Source organism: Piliocolobus tephrosceles, chromosome 3, assembly GCF_002776525.5.
Source record: "Piliocolobus tephrosceles isolate RC106 chromosome 3, ASM277652v3, whole genome shotgun sequence".
NCBI lineage: Eukaryota > Metazoa > Chordata > Mammalia > Primates > Cercopithecidae > Piliocolobus > Piliocolobus tephrosceles.
In genome coordinates, this window is record NC_045436.1 from 119,926,058 (window position 1) to 119,951,045 (window position 24,988).

A 24,988-nucleotide genomic window follows, 5' to 3' on the forward strand; every position below is an offset into this window, starting at 1 on the left:
ATGGTAATCACATTAAAATTAATTCATCAAAAGGAGAAACTTTTATTTGACCTTATAAGAAGTTTTAGCCCTCTACAAATACTGTTTAAACTATTAGTAACATAGAGTCCAAATTTAACTTAGAAGAATATGGCATTTACTGTTGAAATACATTACTTCCATTTAAGTAGTCTGTTTATTGTGGCTCATTATACATAATATATGTCAAAAATGTGTTAATAATAACAATACATTTAACAAATTATAAACTTAAATAACTTTGAGAAGTTATCCACCTAATAATGCCACAATCGGTTTTCAATATCCTTGATTGAATTGGAGGGAGAAGGGTAGAATTTCAATTTATATGCTAGGAAGTAAGCATAACCTTAGGAATGTATTGTGCATATGAACATATGAAACAAAACCACTGATTTTGAGTAATATGATAGATATTTTTTAAAAGTTGTTTGTTAACTTATTAAGGTAGCAAATAGTCCTAGTGTTTTCAAATTATGCTCTTTCTTTTCTAAAAACAATACATTTAACTTATTAAAAATAACTTACAGAGTATGAAAGCAGGTATATTTTTCATCAAAAATTGTATGCATTATAAGTTTGAACAAAGAAGACTGATGTATATATATATATATATATATATATATATATATATATATCTCATCTGTATGCTTATACACAGATGTAAATGTATGTGTATGTACAGTCATCCCTTGTTATTGTGGGGGATTGGTTCCAGGAACTCTGCCTCTGAATATACTAGAACCTGCCTATATGAAAAATTGGCACTCCAAACATGTGAGTGGGTTTCTCATCATGCACATATTGTATTTTTTATTGCTTTTAATTGAAAAAAAAATACTGCATATGAGTGAACCCGGCCAGTGAAAGTCTGTATTGTTCAAGGGTCAATTTGGTACATGTACATATATATTCTTTTTCCTGATAGAAGAATCAGAAAATAAATCTTTATTAAACATGGCAAATTCTCACTGTGATAGATACCTGAATATAATTTCCCAGAAATTTTATCTCAAATCATATGAAAATTGATGCCATTTCATGACATCTAATTATGGTGTAGACATAAAGAAGACAAGCTCAGTATCTGGATTCTATGACTTCTCCAACCTCAACAGAAAAAAAGCACGTGCTGTTCTAATATTGAAGACAGTCTTTATATCCCCTCTCTAGGGGGTTAAGAACATACTTTTGTGGTCAGATTGATCTGAGATTTATCCAGGCTATGCCATTCCCTGAACCTATTACCCTGAATATATTAATTAACCTGCCAAAGCTCTGATTACATCACTGGCAAAATAGATAATATAATAACACCTGTGGCACAAGTTTCTGGGGAGGATTATGGTAAATAATATGCAAGTATTTAGGATATTTTCTCACAATAAATAATGCATACAGAAGTAAAAAGTATTATTAGTCAAATAGTTTGAGAATTCCTTCTTCCTTCCTTCCTTCTTTCCTTCCTTCCCTGATGTATCCAGTAAACATTTAGAGTACTCATTAATTAATTAATTCATTCATTCATTCATTAATAAGAAAAACTTCTTCATGAATACCTATATACAGCACATATTCTTTAAAAGATTCAAGGGTAAATGATACATATCTTTGACTCAAGAAGCTCACTATGTAGTGCAAGGGGCATGTACATAAATGAATGCTGAAAGAAGTGAAGTATGAACAAATGTGCCAGGTACACTAATTTTGAAAGACGCCATATTAGATAAATCAATATTATTATTATGAGGGTGGGATAGATTATGTCCAATGTTTATTCATATGTCCTAAATTATAACAAACAGAAAAACTTGTCCTTTGACCAGCATTTATCAAGTTTTTTTTTGGGAAGCAAAGGTGTTTGTGTATATTATAAAATTTATATGCAGATCAGATCACTGGAATGATTTATGTATAACTTTTAATTGCTTAAATCTGTGTTCTCCTCTGTTTTTAATGACATCCTTATGGATGCATTAGCCCCAATATGTTTATGTTGAACCCTTATTCAACCCTATGTTGAATTCCAGAGCTATTGACATCTGGTGAACATAGAACAAAATGTAACAAGTAGGGAAACAACCATATCTTTAAGAATGTTTTTCTTTTAAAAGACTTGGGAGTTTTATGAAACCACTGTGGATTAATATAACTTGTAATTTAATATGATGTGTTAAAATATTAAGATGTTTTTCTCTAAAAATATTGGTAGTACATTAAAAGTTTGTTCATTTTCCAAATACGTATTTATAGATACCCAAGTATGAGAGATTAAATTTAAATTTTTATCCTAAAAGATTTACTTTAAAAAGCATGGTTCCAGGATGTTGTGTATTTGATATTAATGTTATTATTCCTACCTAAATTACAAATAAAGAACAAGCCTAGTGAATTTAGGAAAAACAACTATCATCTCCATATCATAGCATCCTTGTTTATAAATTCTAGGAAGTGATACTTACCAACTTTTTATTTCTCAGTTTTGTTGTGCTGATGACTAATTTTTTGTCTAGTTTCCAAAAGTTACTTTATGAAATAAAATATGCCGTGACTATTGATCCAAGTGCTCCGTGATAACCTCATGACCCACGGCCAATAGAAACAGTGAAATTATCACTCTCAGGAAACTATTGTAAAGCTCAGGAATTTAAACAAGAAAATTAGTCTTTCTCAGAATGCCTCTTCAAATGTCAGACTCTATTTAGTTATAAGCCACCTTTCCAGATGGAAGAAAATTATTGAATTTTTAAAAGGCTTAAATTGTAAAGCTTAATACAATCTAAAGGCTGTTTTAATTCATTCAAATAAAATGAAAGTCTTTCTTTAGTCCTTCTAACCTTTTCCTTTGGTATATACTGCTTTTTCTTCTTATGGAAATATTTTATTCTCTCCTATTTTTTTTTAATTTATCTTTAGGGACGGCTGGTGACTGGAAGAATTACTTCACAGTGGCCCAAAATGAGAAATTTGATGCAATTTATAAGACGGAAATGTCTGAAATTGCACTTCAATTCCGCACAGAGATTTCACGTGTCTAAATCACAAATCTGAAGAAATAAGACATTGTCTGTAGTTGATTGAAACGAGGGCAGTTATGAATTGATTTGGGCAATCAAATGAATTTATGAAGGAGAATAATATGCTTTTAATATGTTGATTCTTTTCAATGTTATTAATCAGATCCCAATTTTATTCCTTTGATTCTGAGGTTCCAAATTCTCTAAGGCTAAAGTTCATTGTTAACTTTTTGTAACAAAGGAACAGTGTAACCACAGGCTCTTCCTGCCTTTTTCTACACTAGAACTAATAAGAAAGAAGGGATTTATTTTACTTAATCTCCCATATATTACGATTTAGAATTAAGTTCCCCTCCCTAGTGCCATGGTCCAAGAAATGCTGGTTTCATAATGAGACTGTATTTCCTAACTCTGCCCCAATTTCCCTTTGCTGAAAATTTGACCCAGGACACTGTGTTCCACTCCTGTCTACCGAGTTTCAAGTTGTTCTCTGAGTCATAGCTCATCTTCCTGCAGTGCCTCTATTTGGATAACATAGTTCATGTCCCCGATCGTGTAGTTCAGATATTGGAAATGTTTTTTCTATATCATGCCTAATGTCTAAGTCTCCCAAAGGCAAACATCTACAATAGTCTCTGTAGGATTCTTTCCTGGGAACTGGAGCCTTGTTCTGAAAACCAACCCTGAGGGCTGTGACCTGCTTCCTATGGGGAGTCCTCTTTTTCCCAACAGACCCGTTTGAACTTCAGAGAAATCATCTGCTGCTGTGTTCTGGTCACCATTTGGGAACTTCAGTTACTTAATTTTATGTTTGAATAGATGTGGATACTTTAATAGCACCTTTAATACCCTACACATAATCATAACCTCTGCAGAATATTTCCCAGTCTGGTGCCCAAGGAGGACTCTCTAGACTGGATCTCCACTCTGCCCTCCTGACCCAATGTTCCTTCTACTTATTATTACATGCTTATGTCTATTTGCTTGGCCTCTGATCTATGTTTTTTTTGACATTTGTTCATCAACTCCAACTTTGCATTAGAAGTAGTTGTTTATATATCCATTTGCAACAAAGTATTTTTCCTGAGATCAGATCACAAGTGCCACATTATATGCCAAGCCATGGTTCTCAAGCTGAAGGTAGAGTACCCTGGGCCCTTACTTGTTCTTAAAGGGGTGGGGATGGTGGTTCAGACACATTGCTAGACTTTCTGAGTCACAACTGAGGTAGCTATGGCTTATGGTATTTTGACTTCACAGGTGAATCTCTGCTGTCAGCCAGGAATAGCTAAAATAGCTCCTTAAGCTGTAATGCTTCTTTTTCCAACCCCAGCAAAGGATTTGTCTAATGTTAACCACAAACCCCATAGAAGTAGTACACCTATTATTCTGGAGATAGTTGCTTCTATAGATTTATTACAATATGTATTATAAAGTATTTGAGTATATAATTTGTGTTTATGTTCCACAGAAACATATTTTATAGGAGTTAATCGTGACTATCTAAAGGTATTGTGAACTAGTTCCAGGTTTCTCCAATACCCTTGTCCACAAGAAGTAAACTAAAATCATGTATCTATTTCCTCTATTATCTTTATTAAATAATAAGTTAGTGTGGCCTGAATATATATGGATTTCTGATATTATAGTCTATTACTGGGGGAAAAAACACCACTAAACTATCCTCTAATCTGTGGAATAGATTAGCTACACTTTCTTCACTAGCAAGATAAAATAATTTCCACTTTTTCTAGTTTTACTATGTAGAAATACGTCTCTGTAATTTGACTGTATTCAACAACTTAGTAAGTTGTAATTATGCCTCAGGTATGGTTCTATGCACTGAGTGAAGAGTAGAGATAAAAATAGAATTTAGATTTTTCTTTCCTTTTTAATAGGTTGTTGCCTCTTATATATTTATTCTATGATGCAAATGTCACTATCCTAATTCCTCAGTTTATGTTTAACACCACACAGTGGCACTTGTATGATTCAAATACATTTGATATCTTTTGAAATCATTCAGAATACTGCACAATTAATTTTTCTAAAACAATGCTTTTATCATTATTTCTCCTATTGAATCATCAGTACAATTTCCAGATGAAAACACTTAATCTCATATTACTATCTTTCTCTAATAGAACCATGATGTAAGGATAGTGATAACAAATATCTGACAATGATATGATTATTTCCTCATCCATGGAAATTCTCCTTAATCAACTAAAGGGCTATTTTCTAAAAAGCCAAAGCATTGCTTCCAAGAACTTTTCATCATGACATGGATAGACACTCATATTCAGACACTCAAAGGAAAGTGTCAAGTATTCCCTTTCACTCCACTCTATTCTATTGTGTTATCTTCCCAAATTATTTTCTATCCACATTCTTCACTCCCTTTCCCATTGACCCTATGTTCTCTGTGATAAAAATTGCATCATTTGTGGCTTTTGAAGGTTAAGTATTATGCCCCATTTCACCATTAATAAACATACAACTCTTCTCCATATTTTGTAACTCCTTTCATGCACAGAAAAAAAAGTATAATTTCTTCAAAATGCTTGATATTAATGATATATGGGAAAACAATTATTTGGTGAGTGATCTTCAGATAACTGGGAAAGGCCAGGGGAAAAGGAGAGATACTGGTGGTGATCAATGGACCCATGTATAAATTGTTTTTATTATGTAAGCTGTCTTCACACGTCTTATTATGTATGATCATTAGAACTGTTTCATATATATGTAAAATTTCCACACTATTTAGGCATTACTTTCAGCAGTGAAGTAATCCTTTTTTAGCTGCCACTTAATGAACACAATATAATTTATTGTATTTTGCTATAGTAAACCTGTTGATGACTATTTGTGTGCCATTATGACATTTAATTGGCTTATATTTTGAAATCTCATGTCTGTTTTTTGTGGCTATTTTAATTTTCCACCCTCGAAATATAGACGAGTATCTTTGTAGTAGGAAAATCATAAAAATTAACAGCTTCTTCCCTAGTTAATAACCCTGCATATTGTTTTTGTGTATGGAGCAGGGGATAAATCAGGAGGGTATTTGAGGCAACATTGAAGACCAAGCAATACAGAACAAAAGATAAGAGCACAAAATCTGTAATTATAAAGCCATTTTAGAATTAGGTCTTTGCCACTTTCTAGCCATGAAAGCTTGAGCAAGTCACAACTTTTCTGTGCTCAATTACTTATCTGTACAATGTAGACAATGAGTATTTCTTGCAAAGATGAAATAATGTATAAAACAATTAGAACAGTGCCTAGCATACCTCAATGTGCTCATTTAATATTAGCTGCCATGAAGGTAATCATTGTGAAAATCTTGAAATTGTATTTATTTAAATGGGATTGAGGCATCGGATTTCTTGTTCCACACTGCTAGCTGGCTTCAAAATGTACAGACATTTTGCAAATTACTGGGAGGCAAGGAGGTTTCTGGCTCCATTACTGTTTCCATTGTTCTTTTGTTGTTTGCCAAGTTAAATTTTTCACATGTGTCAAGTACTCCTGCTTAAGTTATTACTTTCAAGTACTTAATATTTTCAATGTGTGTTAATGATCATCATTCGATAGAAAAGTACAACACTGTAAAGATTGGAATAACACTGTAAATGACGTATAGGTTGTAATAATCCAGCTATTGAAAAAAATAAAGATGAGTTACCTACTGTGACATAGGTAGATTGAAATTTCTCAGTGGGAATTTTGTTACATGGGGAAGCCTATTTTTTAAATTTTAAATTTTTATTTATGTAATTTGTAGAGCAGGTTTTTGCCATGTCTCCCAGGCTGCTCTCAAACTCCTGGCCTCAAGTGATCCTCCAGTCTCGGCCTCACAAAGCACTGGGATTATAGGCATGAGCCACCGTGCCTAGCCATAAAGTCTACATTGTCAAACTTAGCATTTGTGTGTTATGACATTCACATATATATTCTATCAGTAATGCTTTGTAATCATTTTGGTAGCAATTGGGAAAGGCCATGTCTCAGCATTTTTTAGAAAATGCCAGCGGACACATAGAAAATGATTTTCAAATGTGTTTGAAAATCTTAAATGCAAGTTCTCTTGGCCCTATTCAAATCATAAGTTTATTGGTCAGGAATGTGGAAACGGCTAAACCCAAATGGGTTCTGTCTCTTACTTTATCATCTTACCTAAGGCTGATCACAGCCTTTTCTCATTAGTTTACAAGAAGAAATAATTTTCTTAATCATTATAGAATATAATAATAGAATTACATGTACACAATTGTGTAATTTAATTCAACATTAATACGATATGTAGAATGATATATAATTATTATATTTTATATTTTATTACCATTTTAACTGATAATTTATTAGATATCAGACAATACTGTAGAAGTATCAGTATATTTCATTTTAAAGCAAGCAAACTGAGGCTTAGAACTGGGATTCAAATATAAGTCTGTTTGTCTTCAAAATGTCATTCAACATTACATGATACTTTGTAGAATTGTGTGTAAATAATCAACTTCAGATATTAGATTACCTCTCAAACATGTCATGGAAATAATTAAGTAATGGTGCCTGAGCTGACAATGCTAAATTTACAAGTTCTGTTCTCTCTTAGAGACCTCATATTGCAAGGACACTGCCTGAGAACTTATGAAAATTAGATTCGTGCGTACTTTTTCTCTATGAACTGTCATAATTGGTGCTTGTTTATAGTCTTAAATAATGACGGCAATACTATAGTTCAAACTCATCCAGGTTAATTTGAGTTTCAAGTGTTGATTTTAAAACTAACTCATTAGAAAGGAATGTCTCTGGTAAAATGCATAGAGTCCCAACAAATGATTAATAAGATAATGCAGTCTATTCATAAGAAGGGCACTAACTGTACCTTGTCATGTTCTCTTCTATTGAGAGAAAGAGAACAAGATGTCACAAATCTTATGAAAAAGCTTCTCCTGTAACTTTGAATATGGGAAAAAAGGAGAGGGAGCAAACTATTTTCTCACAACTTGCATCCTCTATATCCCCTCCCTCCCTTCCTCTAGAACTATTGGCAAGAGTATCAAAACTGCTGTGCATCTTAGAAGTTTTTGTAAAAGAAAGATTCTTGTAGCTCTCTCTAGAGATTCTGATTAAGAAAGCCTGGAGAGGGACTCTAATTTACACATTTTATAAGACACCAGAGGTAACTCAGTAGCTTCATTATATATTGCAATTTCCAAGTGATGAAGATGAACTACTCATTTTGCAAGTAATAGATAGATAGCCAGATTTAACAGCTACAAAGTAGCTCCTTTTGTATGAATGAAATTCATATTTAGAAATGCAGAAAAATGAAATAATGAAAACATAAAACTTAAAGCCAATGCCTAAATATAATTGAAGGGAAAGAGGAAGTTAAGTGAATCACATAGCTTAAAACTGGCCTTTAGACAAATATGCAGTGTGTTTCAAAATAAAATAAATGGGCAACTCTCCCAGCACAGTTTGCTTAGTGTGTATACTATTCATTTGCTTAAACAATAAGTATACATTGGGCTTCATTGAGAACATTTTTTTCTTATTCCCTGGGTAATTATTTCTTCCACTTTTTGAAAGGTAAGTTTCTGAATAGATTAGTATGTGATAAAACTATATTCTACCATTGGTAACGCAGAAGCCTGTGTTGTTCTTAGTGTCATATTTTGGGGTCTTGGACTTGAACCACACTGGGCATCTGCAACAAAGCCAAAATGTGAGGAAAGGGATAGCAACATATAATAAAAATAAATAGATATAAAGTCTGTTCAGAGCAGCCTAGTGGTCAAGGCATATTTTAGGGGTACCAAAATTTCATCTCAATATCTAAATTTTTCGTGGTCATTGAAGTTTTACTTTTTTTAAAAAAGTACAGCATACAGATAGAAAACTCCAAAAATCATAGGTATACAGAGAACCCTTCCAAATAAACACATCCGAGTAACAGTTTTCATATCTCTACCAGAGCCTCACTCTTCCTGTCAATGTTACTCCCAATGGAAACCACAAGTCTGATTTCTAACATCATGGATGACTTTTGCCTTTTATTTTGAAAGTTATGTTAATGGAATCGTACAGATGGACTCTGTGGACTTTGTGACTTTTTTCGCTCAACATTGTATTTTACTGATTTATCCTAGTTGTTGCATGTAGTTGTAGTTTTTATTTTTATTATTATATAGGATTCCATTGTGAGACTATACCAATATTTATTTGCTTTTGGTAAGCATTTCAAAATTTTGAGTTTGGTTTACTACAAATAGTACTACAGTGAACATATTATTTACATTTTTGGTATATATATTTTAGGTGCATTTTCCTTGAGTGCAGCCTACGTACTGATTTACTAAATAATGTGATGTGCATAAGTTTAAGATATACCAGCATATACTTTTCCAAAGTGGTTATATTGATTTAAAATTACACCAGCTGTACAAAAGCATTCCAGTCCCAGATTTTATACTTATCACCTATTATTTTATATGATTTTCATTTTAGTCATCTTGGTAAATGTGTATTAAGTTCTGGTTATAATTGATATTTCACTGCTGATAAATTTTGAGTCAGTTTTCACATTAATTCATCATATTTCTTATTTGTTACACCTCTTTTGTGAAGTACCCATTCAAATCTTTTGTCTAGTTTTTTATGTGTTGCCCTATTTTTTTCACTGATTTGAAGAATATGCATGTCTATTTATGAGTGTGCATGTGCATATGTTTGCTTACACATATGTACATATTTTTATGTAGGGTAATTATTTCTTCCACTTTTTGAAAACTAAGTTTCTAAAAAGATTAGTATGTGATAAAACTATACTCTCTTATTGTTTCACCTGAATTGTTCTTATTGTCATATTTTGGGGTCTTGGGCTTGAACCACACTGGGCATCTGCAACAAAGCCAAAATGTAAGGAAAGCAAACAAAAAAGGGATAGAAACATATAATATAAATAGATATAAAGTCTGTTCAAAGCAGTCTGTTCAAAGATATATATATATATATATATATATATATATATATATATATATCTTTCCTTTTTTTTATTATACTTTAAGCTCTAGGGTACATGTGCATAACGTGCAGGTTTGTTACATATGTATATATGTGCCATGTTGGTGTGCTGCACCCATCAACTCGTCAGCACCCATCAATTCATCATTTTTATCAGGTATAACTCCCCAATGCAATCCCTCCCCCCTCCCCCCTCCCCATGATAGGCCCCAGTGTGTGATGTTCCCCTTCCCGAGTCCAAGTGAGCTCATTGTTCAGTTCCCACCTATGAGTGAGAACATGCGGTGTTTGGTTTTCTCTTCTTGTGATAGTTTGCTAAGAATGATGGTTTCCAGCTGCATCCATGTCCCTACAAAGGACGCAAATTCATCCTTTTTTAAGGCTGCATAGTATTCCATGGTGTATATGTGCCACATTTTCTTAATCCAGTCTGCCACTGATGGACATTTGGGTTGATTCCAAGTCTTTGCTATTGTGAATAGTGCCGCAACAAACATACGTGTGCATGTGTTTTTGTAGTAGCATAATTTATAATCCTTTGGGTATATACCCAGTAGTGGGATGGCTGGGTCATATGGTACATCTAGTTCTAGATCCTTGAGGAATTGCCATACTGTTTTCCATAATGGTTGAACTAGTTTACAATCCCACCAACAGTGTAAAAGTGTTCCTATTTCTCCACATCCTCTCCAACACCTGTTGTTTCCTGATTTTTTAATGATTGCCATTCTAACTGGTGTGAGATGGTATCTCATATATCTTTCCTTTTTAAGATTTTTAATATCTTTGCTCTTTTCAAGCATCTTACTTATTTTCATATTGTCTATAGAAATATTAGTGATATTCCTATTTCATCCTCAATATTGATGCTTATTCTTGCTCTCTTTCTAAATATATCTTGCCAGGTGGTTGTCAATTTTATTACTCTTAAGAAACACAAAACTGTTGGCTTTTTTGATATTGCATCTGCTATTTCATCTGCTTATTCTATGACTTGAGTTTTTAGTCACTTAACAGTGTCTTTTGGTATTATTAGTCTTAATATTGTTCAATTTATATTTTTTTTTCTGCAGAATAAGCATTTTGTACCCCACATAAGAAATATTTGTCAGTAATGAGGTCATAAATATGCTTTTTTAAAATACAGGATTTATTGTTTGCCTTTCACATATAAATCTAAAATATATCTGGAATGAATATTTATATGGTAGAACTCCAGTGGTTTTCCCCACCTAGAGATAGGTTGACTTAGCACAATTTACTAAAAAGGCCATTCGTTCCTCACTTTACTGCAGGCACGTTTGTCATACATCAGTTGTCCTTATAAATGTGGGTCTGTATCTGGACTGTTTTTTATTCCATTGGTCTTTTATAAATGTTTACACTAACACTATATTGCTTTAATTAATATAGCTTAACAATGTGACTGAATGAATGATAGTAGAACTCTTTCAATTTCATTTTTCCTCAGGAATGCCTGGTCAATTATTGGCCTTTTGCTTTTGCATATACATTTTATAAGAACCTTGCCAATTTCCCTCAAAAAACAAAACAAAACAAAACCAAAAAAAACCCTGCTATGATCTGTATTAGGATTGCATTTAATCTATTGATCAATTAGTCAAATAATTACATGATTACAAAAAAACTGTTTTTATTTGGGAATTATTTGCTTCCCTCTAATAATTTCTTATTTCAGTGTAGAAATCATATGTTTTGGTCAGATTCAGTTCTCTATATTTGACCTATCTTGGTCATTTTAAATGATGTTTTCTTTAAAGGCTATTTTATAATTTTTGTTGCTGGTATATAGAAATGCAATTGATTTTTTGTTTAACCTTTTATCCAGAGACCTTCTTAAATTCATTTGTTAATTTTAAAAGTCTACTGATTCTATCAAGTCTTTTTACATACAGTATAATGTCAGTTATCAATGATAGTTTATAATTATTCCTTTAAAAACTTTGTATTTTTTTAGTTCTTCTTGTGCTGCCTAGCATATTTAATAAAATATTTTAAAAATAGTGAATTGAGAACTTAGGCTTTTGTTTTCAGTCTCAGAAGTAGAGCTTTTAATATTTTATCACTAATTCTATTTTTTGTATTTCATAAATTGAAATTCTTCAATTTGTTAAGAACATTTTGTTTAACTATGTGTTGCTAGAATTGTATCTTTATGCATATATTGAGATTATTTAATTCCCTTTTATAATTTTAATAGAGGTGAATGACTAATTTTTGTAAAATAACGTAAAATCAATATTGCATTTTTGAAATGAACCCACCTGGTTGTTGTGGATTATCCTGTTTATTCCTACATTCAATTTACAAATCTTTGAGATATTTTTACTTATATTCATGAGGCTAATATATAATATTTTTTCTTATATTTCCCATGTTAGATTTTATATCAATTTATGGGAGTCTCATAAGGAGAACTGGAAAGTGTTTATCTACTCCTAGTCTATGAAATGTGTGAATAAGATTGACGATATTTCTCTTTTAAGCTTTGGTGAAGCCATTAGTGACTGGCATTTTCTTTGTGGAAAAGTTCTTAATAATAATTTCAGCTCTTTAATGTATACAAAAATATTGTAATTTTCTATTTCTCTGCCAGTTTTAACAAGTTGTGCTTTTTGAGTAATTTTTCCATTTCTTTCAAAATTTTAATTTATTCTTAAATTATTTTATCTTTATATTTTCTATGGAAAATTAGTGATACCCACTTTTTCATCCGTAATATTGATGATTGTTCTCTTTCTATTTTTTAATATGTCTTGCCAGGTAGTTATCAATTTTATTACTCTTAAAAAATACCAAATTTACTTGGCTTTTTTGACATTACATGTAGGATTTCATTACATTCCATCTTTATATTTTTCTTAATTGAGGATTGTTTTGTATTCAAGTTTCTAGCTATAGAAGCTTTGATCATTAATTTTCAGCTTTTAAAGTTGTTATGACAGGATGTAGTGGCTCATCCCTGTAATCCCAACACTTTGGGAGGCTGAGGCAGGCAGATCACCTGAGGTCTGGAGTTTGAGAGTAACCTGGCCAGCATGGTGAAACCTCGCCTCTACTAAAAATATAAAAATTATCCAGGTATGGTGGTGGGCGCCTGTAATCTCAGCTACTTGAGAGGCTGAGGCAGAAAAATTGCTTGAACCCGGGAGGCAGACGTTGCAGTGAGCCAGGATCATGCCACTGAGCTCCAGCCTGGGTGACAGAGCAAGACTCCATCTCAAAAAAAAAAAAAAAAAAAGAAAAGAAAAAGTTAATAGGTAAGAATTGTACATATGTATGGAGTACATGTGATATTTTGATACATGCATATAATGTGTAATGATCAAATCAAGGTAATTGAGATTTCCATCACCTCATTTATTATTTGTGTTCAGAACATTCTAAATGTTCTCTTCCAGCCATTTAAAAATATACAGTAAAATATTCATAACCACAGTCACCCTCCTGTGAACACCAGAACATATTTCTCCTAATTTCAAGATTTAAATGTTCTAATATGTGCATATCAATATAATTCACTTGAAACATTTTTTATCTTCACCCTTCAACTTCTTTGTCTTTTTTTTTTTTTTTTTTTTGAGACAGGGTCTCGCTCTTTCAACCAGACTGGAGGGCAGTGGCTCAGTCATGGCTCATTGCAGCCTGGAATTCCTGGGCTCAAGTGATATTTTCACCTCAATCAACCATGTAACTGGGACTACAGACGTGTATCACCATGCTCAGCTAATTTTTACATTTTTTGTAGTGACACAGATCTTGCTCTGTTACTCAGGCTGGTCTCAAACTCCTGGCCTCAAGTGATTCTCTCTCCTCAACCTCTCAAAGTGCAGGGATTACAGGTATGAGCCACTGTGGCTTGCCACACTACAACTTTTGAAGTGCCAAGTTGTATTATTACTTAATTCACAAATTTATTTAATTTCTTGTCTTATATTATCCTGTTTAAAGGTAAGAATACCCGAAGCTCAGTGGGTTAAGTAACTTTCACAAAATTAGAGCTGATACCTGAAAGCCAGGGTCAAATCCAGTTCCACTGATTATAGGGACAGTGCTGTTTATACAGGGACTTTCTGCATGCCAGGAAGTGAGATATTCTGTTGCTGCTACATTGCAATAAGAGCAGGCAAGCAGGCATGCAGTCAGCATCAGCCATGGTAATCTTTACACAAGTTATTACACAGATGACACTTGCTGCAGGATTATTGTGTAATGATTACCACAGCTGATGCTCACTGCCCACAGCTGATGCTCATTGCATGATAATCAAATCATCACTTTGTACCCCTTGAATATATATAATTTGTATTTGTTCATCAGTTGTATTTTTATACAGAATCAGAGAGCAGGATTCCAGGGTTCAGCTCCTGGGCATCTCATAGCGCTTTCTGGCTCATGGAACCCATCCACCATTGCCTGCTCACATTGCTTTGGAGGTTATTTTCTGAAATCATTGTCTGGACCTTGGTAAGGGCATTTTCCCATCCCTTTCATATACAGAAACAAGTGTCCCAGAGGTCGGGTGAAGAGAAATGAAATAGAAAAATATCCAGACTCTTTTAACAGTTGATCAAATAAATGCACAAGAAAATAGCTCCAGTAACTAAGTTTTAATTTCTCTTTATGGGTCCCAAACTATTTTCTTATATTTGTTAGGGAAAATTTTATCCAAGGTAGCACCACCTTTTGAGGACAGCAAGTTGAATCATGTTCCTGTGTGACCCCTCTGCATACTTACCAGTTTTTACTTATGACCTTCCTTTTTCCCCTTAGCCATTTGTTTCCTGTGTAGTACCTGGTTGATTAAGTTCCCTCTACCTTGAAGAAAAGATTGATGCTGTTAATAGGGAGGATCACTGTGCCCCTGCAGCTTTCCAGAGCCTACAGGAGGTTCTTCCACCAGGGTTCTGAGCAGAATAGAAATTAACCTCACAGTTAGGGCCAAGAGCCAGGGTTGCAGCAGTGTCATTTGGTAAAACGAAGTGGCAGAGGGAGATGGTGTACTGTAGAGGAAAAGCACAGGCCTTCCTGTCAAACACACCAGAGTTTGGATCCCATCTCTGCTACGTACTAACTCTTTCATCTTATGCAAGCTATTACTGTTGCCGAATCTCAGTTTCCTCAATTGCATGAACACCAGGACAAAGAATACCTCTATCAAGGATAGGTCATAGGATCATAGTATTATGAGGATGAAATTAGATGATAAAACGTCAGCAGAATCTGATCCTTGAGAGGGGCTCGAGAAAGACCTCTTTCTCCTCCTTTTCTTAGAAGAAGGCTCATCTGCCTACCAACACATGACCCAAGGAGGCAGGGATGTGTATTAGTCCATTTTCACACTGCTATAAAGATACTACATGAAACTGGGTAGTTTATAATTAAAAGAGGTTTAATTGATTAACAGTTTCACATGGGTGGGAAGATCTCAGGAAACTTACAATCTTGGTGGAAGGTGAAGGAAAAGCAAGCATGTTCTTCACAAGGGGCCAGGGAGAGAGAGCGAGCCAGCAGGGGAAATGCCAGACACTTTTCAAACAACCAGATCTCCTGAGAACTCACTCACTATCAAGAGAAAAGCATGGGGAAAATCACACCCATGAGCCAACCACCTCCCACCAGGTAACCCCCTCAACACGTGGAGATTACAATTCTAGATGAGATTTGCGTGGGGACCCGGAGCCAAACCATATCAGGGAAGTTGAGGAGTAGGATTTGACCACTCTGAGATGAGGCACAGGTGTATGGTAAATGCACCTGATAGCAATAACTTAAGCATATTCTGAGAATGACCCTGCATGGTACATGCACCTGAATGTGTGTTATGAGCTAGAGCTAGAGAATCTTGGAGTAGCCATCCAGAGATTTGTTTCTTGGCTATGAGGAACATCTAAGACCCTGGCTTCTCCTATGGAACATGGGACATACAGGGAAGTGAGTTTTGGGTCGCATAAACGTTGTCAGGTGGAAATTGTTAGGGAAAGGATACTATGTGAAAATCCTGTACAAACTGCATTCCTTTTGCAAGAGTTTCAGTCTTCTGCCCAGTCCACTGTCACTGGGCTATGTGGTTGGTTCTCCTGTCCAGCCCACTAATACTAGATTTTTAGGCCTGTAGGTAAGTCTCTAGTAAAACCCGATGTGTCATTTGCTCATTCTGGTCTCTTCTTTGGCCTCCTGAACCTGGTACCATCCTTACTGGAGTAGACAGGAGTTCAGCACAACAACAGCTCATACTGAAACTCTTGGCAAGAAATCTTTCCTCAATAAACTCATCTCTGACGACCTACCTGATTCCACCAGTTCATTCATTCATTTGAGTTAGATATTGCCCTCCACCTAGGTTTTCTTTTTCTCAAAAAAAAAAAAAAAAAAAAAAAAAAAAAAAAAAAAAAAAAATTATTGTATTTCAGTTGTGAGGAAGTGGAGCTGGGATTTGACAGCAGGTAGTCTAATACCTGAGCATAGTCTTAACCACTGTGCTCTCCTGCCTTCTCCTGGACCTCAGTCTCTTCTCATGAATTCATCTGTGCACATTAGCTGCTTCTGCACCTCTCTTCCCTGGAATACTGGGAATTCCTCACTCTCCCCTTAACAAATTGGTGTTTCTCTCTACTTTGAAAACTTTATGTACAAAATATATAAAAAGTGTCTTTTACTTACTTTGGATTCCTAATATAATAACTAGGTTTTGAAAATGAGGTGTTGATTATTATCTGCAATGAAGAGGCAAGTTAGAATTTCTTCACTGGAATTTGGCTTTGGAAGTATTCTATTTGGCCAGTAGAATTTTCAGTGTTGTTGTTGGTACTCAGGTATTTGTGTGGCATTTACTTTTTTAAGAATTTGAATATCTTTAGCTGGGGGCATATAATCTCCAGTTCAACATAAGCCCCACTATCCTTCTCAGTCGCTCTCACATTTATGTGACTTGCCTAGGACATTAAAAGCATTTTAGTTTTTGGCTAGTCCAGAAAAATCTCATCTAGTTTCTTCCCCAAGGTATGTAATTCCCTTCAAAGCAATATTTTTTGTCTGCACAATTGGCTTTAGATTCAATCCTTTAGTTGAAGCTGAAATATATTATTAAACCATCCACATTTTTCCTGTTATTATCTCACACACAGAGGAACACACACAAATATAAAATAAGTAACAGATAGAAAAAACAGCAAATTAGAAAAGTAAAATGAGCTTAGTCATTCAATTAAAATGAAAAGAGGTCGATATGGTTTGGTTGTGTTCCCATCCAAATCTCATCTTGAATTGTAAGCCCCATAATTCCCACATGTCCTGGGAGGGAGCAGGTGGGAGGTAATTGAATCATGAACGTGGGTCTTTCCCATGTTGTTCTCATGCTATTGAATAAGTCTCAAGAGATCTGGTGGTTTTATAAAGGGGAGTTTTCCTGTACAAGCCCACTTGCCTGTTGCTATGTAAGATGTGCCTTTGCTCCTCCTTTACCTTCCACCATGATTGTGAGGCCTCCCCAGCCATGCAGAACTGTGAGTCCATTAAACTTCTTTCCTTTATAAATTACCCAATTTCAATTATGTCTTTATTAGCAGCATGAAAAGAGATTAATATAGTAAACTGGTGCCAAGTAGTGGGGTGCTGCTGTAATGATACCTGAAAATGTGACTTTGGAACTGGGTAACAGGCAGAGATTGGAACAGCTTGGAGGGCTCAGAAGAACAAAGGAAGATGTGGAAAAGCTTGGAACTTCCTAGAGACTTGCTGAATACCTTTGACCAAAATGCTGATAGTGATATGGACAATAATATCCAGGCTGAGGTGGACTCAGATGGAGATGAGGAACTTGTTGGGAACTGGAGCAAAGGTTACTTGCTATATTTTAGCAAAGAGACTAGCAGCTTTTTGTCCCTGCCCTAGAGATTTGTGGAACTTTGAACTTGAGAGAGATAGTTTAAAGGCATCTGACTGAAGAAATTTCTAAGCAGCAAAGCATTCAAGAGGTGATTTGGGTATAGCCAAAGGCATTCAGTTTTATGTATTCACATATATATGGTTTGGAGTTGAAACTTATTTAAAAAGGGAAGCAGAGAATAAAATTTCAGAAAATTTGCTGCCTGACAATGTAATAGAAAAGCAAAACCAATTTTCTGAGGAGAAATTCAAGCCAGCTGCAGAAATTTGCATAAGTAATTAGGAGCTAAGTGTTAATCATCAAGAAAATGGGGAAAATGTCTCCAGGACACGTCAGAGGTCTTCAAGGCAGCCTCTCCCATCACAAGTTTGGAGGCCTAGGAGGAAAAAAATGGTTTCCTGGGCCAGGCCCAGTCCTCAGACTGCTGCTTTGTGCAGTCTCAGGACTTGGTGTCCTGCATCCTGCCATGGATAAAAGGGACCAACATACAGCATAGGTCTTTGCTTCAGAGTGCAAGCCCCAAGCCTTGGCAGCTTACAGGTGGTGTTGGGTCTGTGCACAAGTCAAAAATTGAGGTTTGGGAACCTCCACCTAGATATCAGAGGGTGTATGGAAATGCCTGGATGTCCAGGTAGATGTGTGCTACAAGGACAGAGCCCTCATGGAGAACTTCTGCTAGGGCAGTGTGGAAGAAAAATGTGGGTTGTGAACCCCCACATAGAGCCCCTACTAGGGGGCACTGCCTAGTGGAGCTGTGAAAAAAGGACCACTGTCTTCCAGACCCTAGAATGGTATATCTACCAACAGCTTACACTGTGCACCTGGAAAAGTCACAGGCACTCAATGCCAGCCTGTGAAAGCAGCCAGGAGGGGGGCTGTACCCTCCAAAGCCACAGGGACAAGACCATGGGAACACGCCTCTTGCATCTGTGTGACCTGAATATGAGTCAAAGAGTCAAAGGAGATATTTTGGAGCTTTAAGATGTGACTGCCCTGCTGGATTTCAGACTTGCATGGAGCATCTTGTCCTTTTGTTTTGGCCAACTTATCCCATTTGGAATGAGTGGCCATTTACACAATGTCTGTACTCGCATTGTTTCTAGGAAGTAACTGACTTGCTTTTCACTTTACAGGCTCATAAGTGAAAGGGACTTGCCTTGTCTCCAATGAGACTTTGGACTTGGACTTTGAGTTAATGCTGAAATGAGTTAAGACTTTGGGAAACTGTTGGGAAGGCATGATGGGTTTTGAAATGTTAGCACATGAGAGTTGGATGGAGCCAGGGGCCAAATGATATGATTTGGCTGTCTCCCCATCCAAATTTCATCTTGACTTGTAGCTCCCATAATTCCCACATGTTGTAGGAGGGACTCAGTGTGAGATAATTGAATCATGGGGACAGTTCTTTCCCATGCTGTTCTTGTAACAGTCAATAAGTCTCGTGAGAACTGATGGTTTTAAAAAGGGGGATTCCCCTGCACACATCTTCTTGCCTGCTATCATGTAAGACATGCTTTTGCTACCCCTTCACCTTTGGCCATGATTGTGAGGCCTCCCCAGTCATGCGGAACTGAGTCCATTAAACCTCTTTCCTTTATAAATTATCTACTCTGGAGTGTCTTTTTTTTTTTTTTTTTTTAATTATTAGCAGCATGAGAACAGACTAATATAGAGGTTAACATCTGTATGTTCCCAATTACTAGCTTCATGACCTTGGCTTATTAGTTAGCATGTCTGATTCTATTTCCACATTGCTAAAAGTATTTCATGGCATTATGAAGAGAATAAAATACAATGACATATGCAAAATCTCACATAGAGTACATAAAAAGTATGTAAAAATGGTAATTACTATTATTATTTGAATTATTTTTGAAATTATATAATGAAGTAGTACATGAGAGTTAAGATTGTGGGCTTTGCCACTTTCTGGCAGGGTGATATGATCAGGTAGCTTAGCCTCTGCTTCAGTTTCCTTCCTTAAAAATGAGCACAATTATAGTGGCTGCTCATGAGAGTGTAATGAGAGTAAAATTAGAAAGCATATGTCAAGCCCTTTGAAGTTACTCACAGATAGTAGATCTAAAGAAATGTTACTCATCTCATCTGTGAATATCATTTTAGAGAACGAATGTTATCTGCTGGAGACTAGCCTGGCAAAAACAAAACTCTTAAAGCAACATATTTTTTTCTAAAAGCAAGCATGAGACAATTGTCTAAAAATTAGCATGGCAGAATGGGAAAGGCACACACACACACACACACAGAGCAAATATGTCTTGTATGAGTAAATTTTTTTCTGATTTTTAATGGACAGAAATATATTTTTAACTTTAAAATATAATATCCAAATGAGAATTTCAACCCTTATCATAAAATTGAATCCAGATGATTCATTTTGAAAAAAAAAAAAAAAAAAAAAGAAACAAATATATCTTAATGGGAGAAACATGTAGAATATTGACTCATAGTCAATTTTGATGAAATTTGATGAATTTCCATCAAATTATTCTGTCACATGTATACCATGAAATATGAAATTAAATATGATTATCTGGTGTAAAGGCACACTTAAAAACACACTCAACAATAACAAAAAGAAGTAAAGAAAAGGAAAAGGGAGACAAACTCCAACATGCCTAGAACTGAAAGGCAGTTGTAAACGTCTCCTGCCTTAGGCAACACTTTATTTCATAGCTGTGTTGATTCTGCCCCAGCCAGCCATCACGGGTGTGTTTAGTTCAAAGAATTTATAGAGGAAATTTCCCAGATAGTGAGAACATTCTGACATGAGTAATAATGAGATAGTGTGTGATGTGCCAAAAACATGATTTTAGCATTGCCAAAAACAGTGCTATACAAGCCAGGTTTAAGAAGCTCATGTAGATCTTCTGAAGAGTAAGTGAAACCCAAAGAAATAAACAGGAGTATAACTTCATGTTTCACAGTTTTTCTATTAGAGACAAAAGAACTCTTGAGTCCTGAAAGCCAATGAGACAATTTGGTAGTTTTTTTCTGAAGTGAAAATAATCTTACAAAATACAGATTCATTAAAGAGGTATAAATAATTTTCAAACTAAATTCATGCATATCTTCTCATTTTGTCCTGATATTCAAAGATCTTGCAAAATTACATAGAAATAATACAGCTTAATAAGGGGTTTTGGTAAATATTCTAAAATTTAAAAAAAAAATTGTCCTTCGCTCTCAAATTTTTTCTCACTCAATATCAGTATATTCTTACCTCTTTTATCTCACCACACATATGTTAAAAATAATCCCATTAACTTTATCACATTTTCCAGATAATTTTTAATTTAAAATCAGTGCATGGAAGTATTACAGGCAATCAGTAGGAAAATCAGTTTCCTTTCTTAAATGAATCATTTATCTATCGATTTTTCAAAATGCATTTTAATGAACCCACTTCTGAAATTTTAAACTTTGATAGATTAAAATACTACTAAGAGCTTCTATTTTGATGGAATTAAAAAGAATATCCTTCAGCATGCAGAAGAGTTAGAAAGTCTGACTGACAAAAAATGAACAGCATGAATTGAGCAGAAACATTTAGAAGTGAAACCTGATTTCTAATTCTGCTTTAATAGCTATGTGATCATTAGAAACTCACTTTATTTTTCTTTGCCTAGTTTCTTCTTTCTCAGACTGGGCATAATCACATTTTATCTGTGTATAATTGTCCCAAATCACCAAACCATCCCACTCATCAGAAGTATTAAAAATCATCAAATGTCATTCTCCCATAAGTAAAGGTTCTTTCTGGGAAAAAACACCATAATGTCTCCAGAGGAAGGAGATATTGGAGATGTTCAAGCAGATGATCTACAAGGAAGTTAAAAGAAGTAAGTGAGGGCCGGGCACGATGGCTCCCGCCTGTAATCCTAGCACTTTGGGAGACTGAGGTGGGCAGATCACGAGGTCAGGAGATCGAGACCATCCTGGCTAACACAAACTCCGTCTCTACTAAAAATACAAAAAAATTAACCAGGCCTAGTGGTGGGCACCTGTAGTCCCAGCTACTCAGGAGGCTGAGGCAGGAGGTTGGCTTGAATCCGGAAGGTGGAGCTTGCAGTGAGCCGAGATGCACCACTGCACTCCAGCCTTTGCAACAGAGTGAGACTCCATCTCAAAAAAAAAAGAAAAAAAAAAAAAAAAAAAAAAGTAACTGAGGTTTGGTTTGATTAGCTCTCATCTGATGCAAATATTGACGTAGAAAATATCTCACCCTAAAAGCAAATAAATGAGCAGAACTGCAGTAGTATGTTTGCTTTACTTAGGTTAGTTTTTTCTAATAATATAGTGGCCAGTAGCAAATGGGAAGTGAGGGAAAAACAGAAAATAGAGACAAAAATAAATGAAGAAAATGTATAATAAAGAACTCTCCAAGGTATAAAGATCTAAATCAGATACTGTTGAATTGAAGATTTAAAGTCATGTAAAGACCCCTGAAGATCTAGATTACCTAAGTAATTTCTATGCATAATAATCATTGCTTTATTTCTTTTTATTACAACTTTGAAAGGAAGTTTTGTTTTAAAGAATCTGTATGCTAGTACTTCTCAAACTGCTTAAGACTGAATAATCTCAGTTTCTTCTTCCCCTAGATGTATGTATTATATAATAAATGTTATTTAAAATGCCATAACATTTTTCAAATTACTCTTTCAAACACTAAGAAGATGAGCACATTCAAAATATGTAATAATTTTAACACAGCTCTACAAATGAATCCACAACTATAGAACTTTAAATGGGAAAAGTCAAGAAAGGTCCATGACACCTCATCCTTTGCAACAAAATATTATACTAAGAGATTCAATTAAAAGTAAACATAAAATGAACTGTATAATGAAATTTTAAATAGCTTTATTAGTTATTGTAATATTTGAGTATTTCTCATCTAACATATTTGTACCTATGTAGAACACACACACACACATGCACACACGCACACACAATTGTTAAAATGTTTCAGGTTATCTGCTTTTATGCAACAAACTACCCCAAAAATATAGTGGTATGAAAAAACATATTTAAAATTACTGTGGATCAGGAATCCAGACAAGGTACAGAGAGATGGCTTGGCTTCCCTCTATAACGTTGGGAGACTCCACTGGGAAGATTCAAATGACTGGGTGCTGAAATATTTTGGAGGTGTCTTCTATCACAGATTGGAAGTCTGGGCTGTGATAACTTGAAGACTATACTCAACTGGTAATGAACACCAGGGGGCTACCTGTGTTCCTTCCTTATGGCTTGGGCTCTCACACAAAATAGTGTCCTCTTCTTATATGGCAACTCAGGGCTCCGAGAACAAGTATTCTGACAAAGGGATAGTTACACAGCATTTTATGACCTAGAATCAGGATTTAAATAGTGTCACTTTGATATACTCTTTTGATTGACGCCTGTCCACACTCAAGCGGAGGTAACAAAGACCCCTCTCATTAGAAGACTGTTACAAATTAACATCATTTAAAAATATCACCACAAATAGAACTAATAATTAACATTGAAACAAAATTTTCTATTACAGTTGAAATGTCCATTGCTTTTTATTTCATTCATTGGAATACAAATATTATTCAATTGTAATTGTGACTACTTTTCTTCCTATCAATTCTATGAAACAAAATAATTGCACAATCTCTAGGAAGCAGTGTTGATTACTCCTCCCTTGTTTTTTATGTAATGTTGAAATCACAGAAAACAATGCCGTGAGTTCTTACCTGCCATGTAGGAAAGCTGTAAGACAGCTGATTAGTACTGTAGAGTTTTAGAAAGCAAAGTGTTGATTAAAAGGCTTAGTTGTGCAGGATAAACCCTGAAGCAATAGGGTAATTTCTGTAACTCAAATAGAAAATAAAAACACAAACAGTTAGAGGATGTCACACATGAAACCTTCCTTCACGGCTAAGCCCTTTCGCCTCATCTCTCACCAGTCTGGGCATTTATGGTGCTATTACTATTTACTTTTTATCTCCTCCATAATCCTTATCCAATAGGTTAGTCTCATTTTGACTGAGAGAAATATAACCCTAGCTGTTATCTGCTGAGAGCCATAAGTTTCAGGGGCTCGTACTCTGGCCTTTCTCTTGCTGTACCCCTCACTATGGACAGAAAGCCAGGGACTGTCCTTCTATGTAGGCCATGTTTCAGGTGTCCCGAACTCAGAAATTCTCTGCCCATATGGTCACGGCCCACTAGCAGACCTATGAGGCTTTCTTCCCATGGTGGCTCTTTGCATGGAAGAAAGGGTGGGACAGAGCTTTAACTTGAGGTATGGTTTGTTCAAATATATTTATATGAGACCCTTCTGGTGGTGAGTGGAGTTGGGTGGTGCTGTGGGCTAGGACTTCCATTCATATTCTTGTTTAGAACTCATAAATATTATGAGTGGGTCAGTTCCACGCAGTTTTTGATTTGGCAAAAACAGGAAGTGGTAAATTATAAAATGGTAATTCCTTTCTATTCTCTCCAGATGTTTATAATTTTATTTTTTCTGACATTTGAGTCAGTAGAGATGAAAATGTTCATTTATTTCAGCCTATGTGTATTAATATTTGTCTGAATAAAATGTGCAGGGTGTAAAGTCATCAAGAGGAACTAACAGGAACACCTACCACCCTCAAAACACCAGGTTGGAACTCTAAGCACACACTGCAGGTTCTATGCACGTTCTATGTACTCTATATTGGGGCACATAGAATAGTTTAAATATAACATTTCAAGGAGTTAATCATTTATAGAAAATGTGTTCAGGCCAGATTAAGAACTATAAAACAGGTAAAACTAGAAAAAATATTTTCTAAAATACGTAATTTAAAAATTAGTTTCTTTAGTACTAACAATGATTTGTTTTCTTTTGAGACACAGTCTCGCTCTGTTGCCCAGGCCGGAGTGCAGCCCTGGATCTCGGCTGACTGAAACTCCACCTCCTATTGAGAGGTGGCAATGTGCTAGCAGCCCTGGCTCTTGGCAGCTT

General features: G+C 35.1%; 1 protein-coding gene across 1 annotated transcript in view; it reads left to right on the plus strand.

The window, feature by feature from the left end:
* The window catches only part of SULT1B1 (sulfotransferase family 1B member 1), a 33,855-nt gene extending 30,701 nt beyond the window's left edge, over positions 1–3,154 (plus strand). The window contains exon 8 of the mRNA XM_023198352.2: positions 2,935–3,154. Coding sequence (XP_023054120.1) covers positions 2,935–3,056 — 122 coding nt within the window. The 3' untranslated portion in view covers positions 3,057–3,154. The remainder of the gene's footprint in view (positions 1–2,934) is intronic.
* The last annotated feature ends 21,834 nt before the right edge of the window (positions 3,155–24,988 follow it).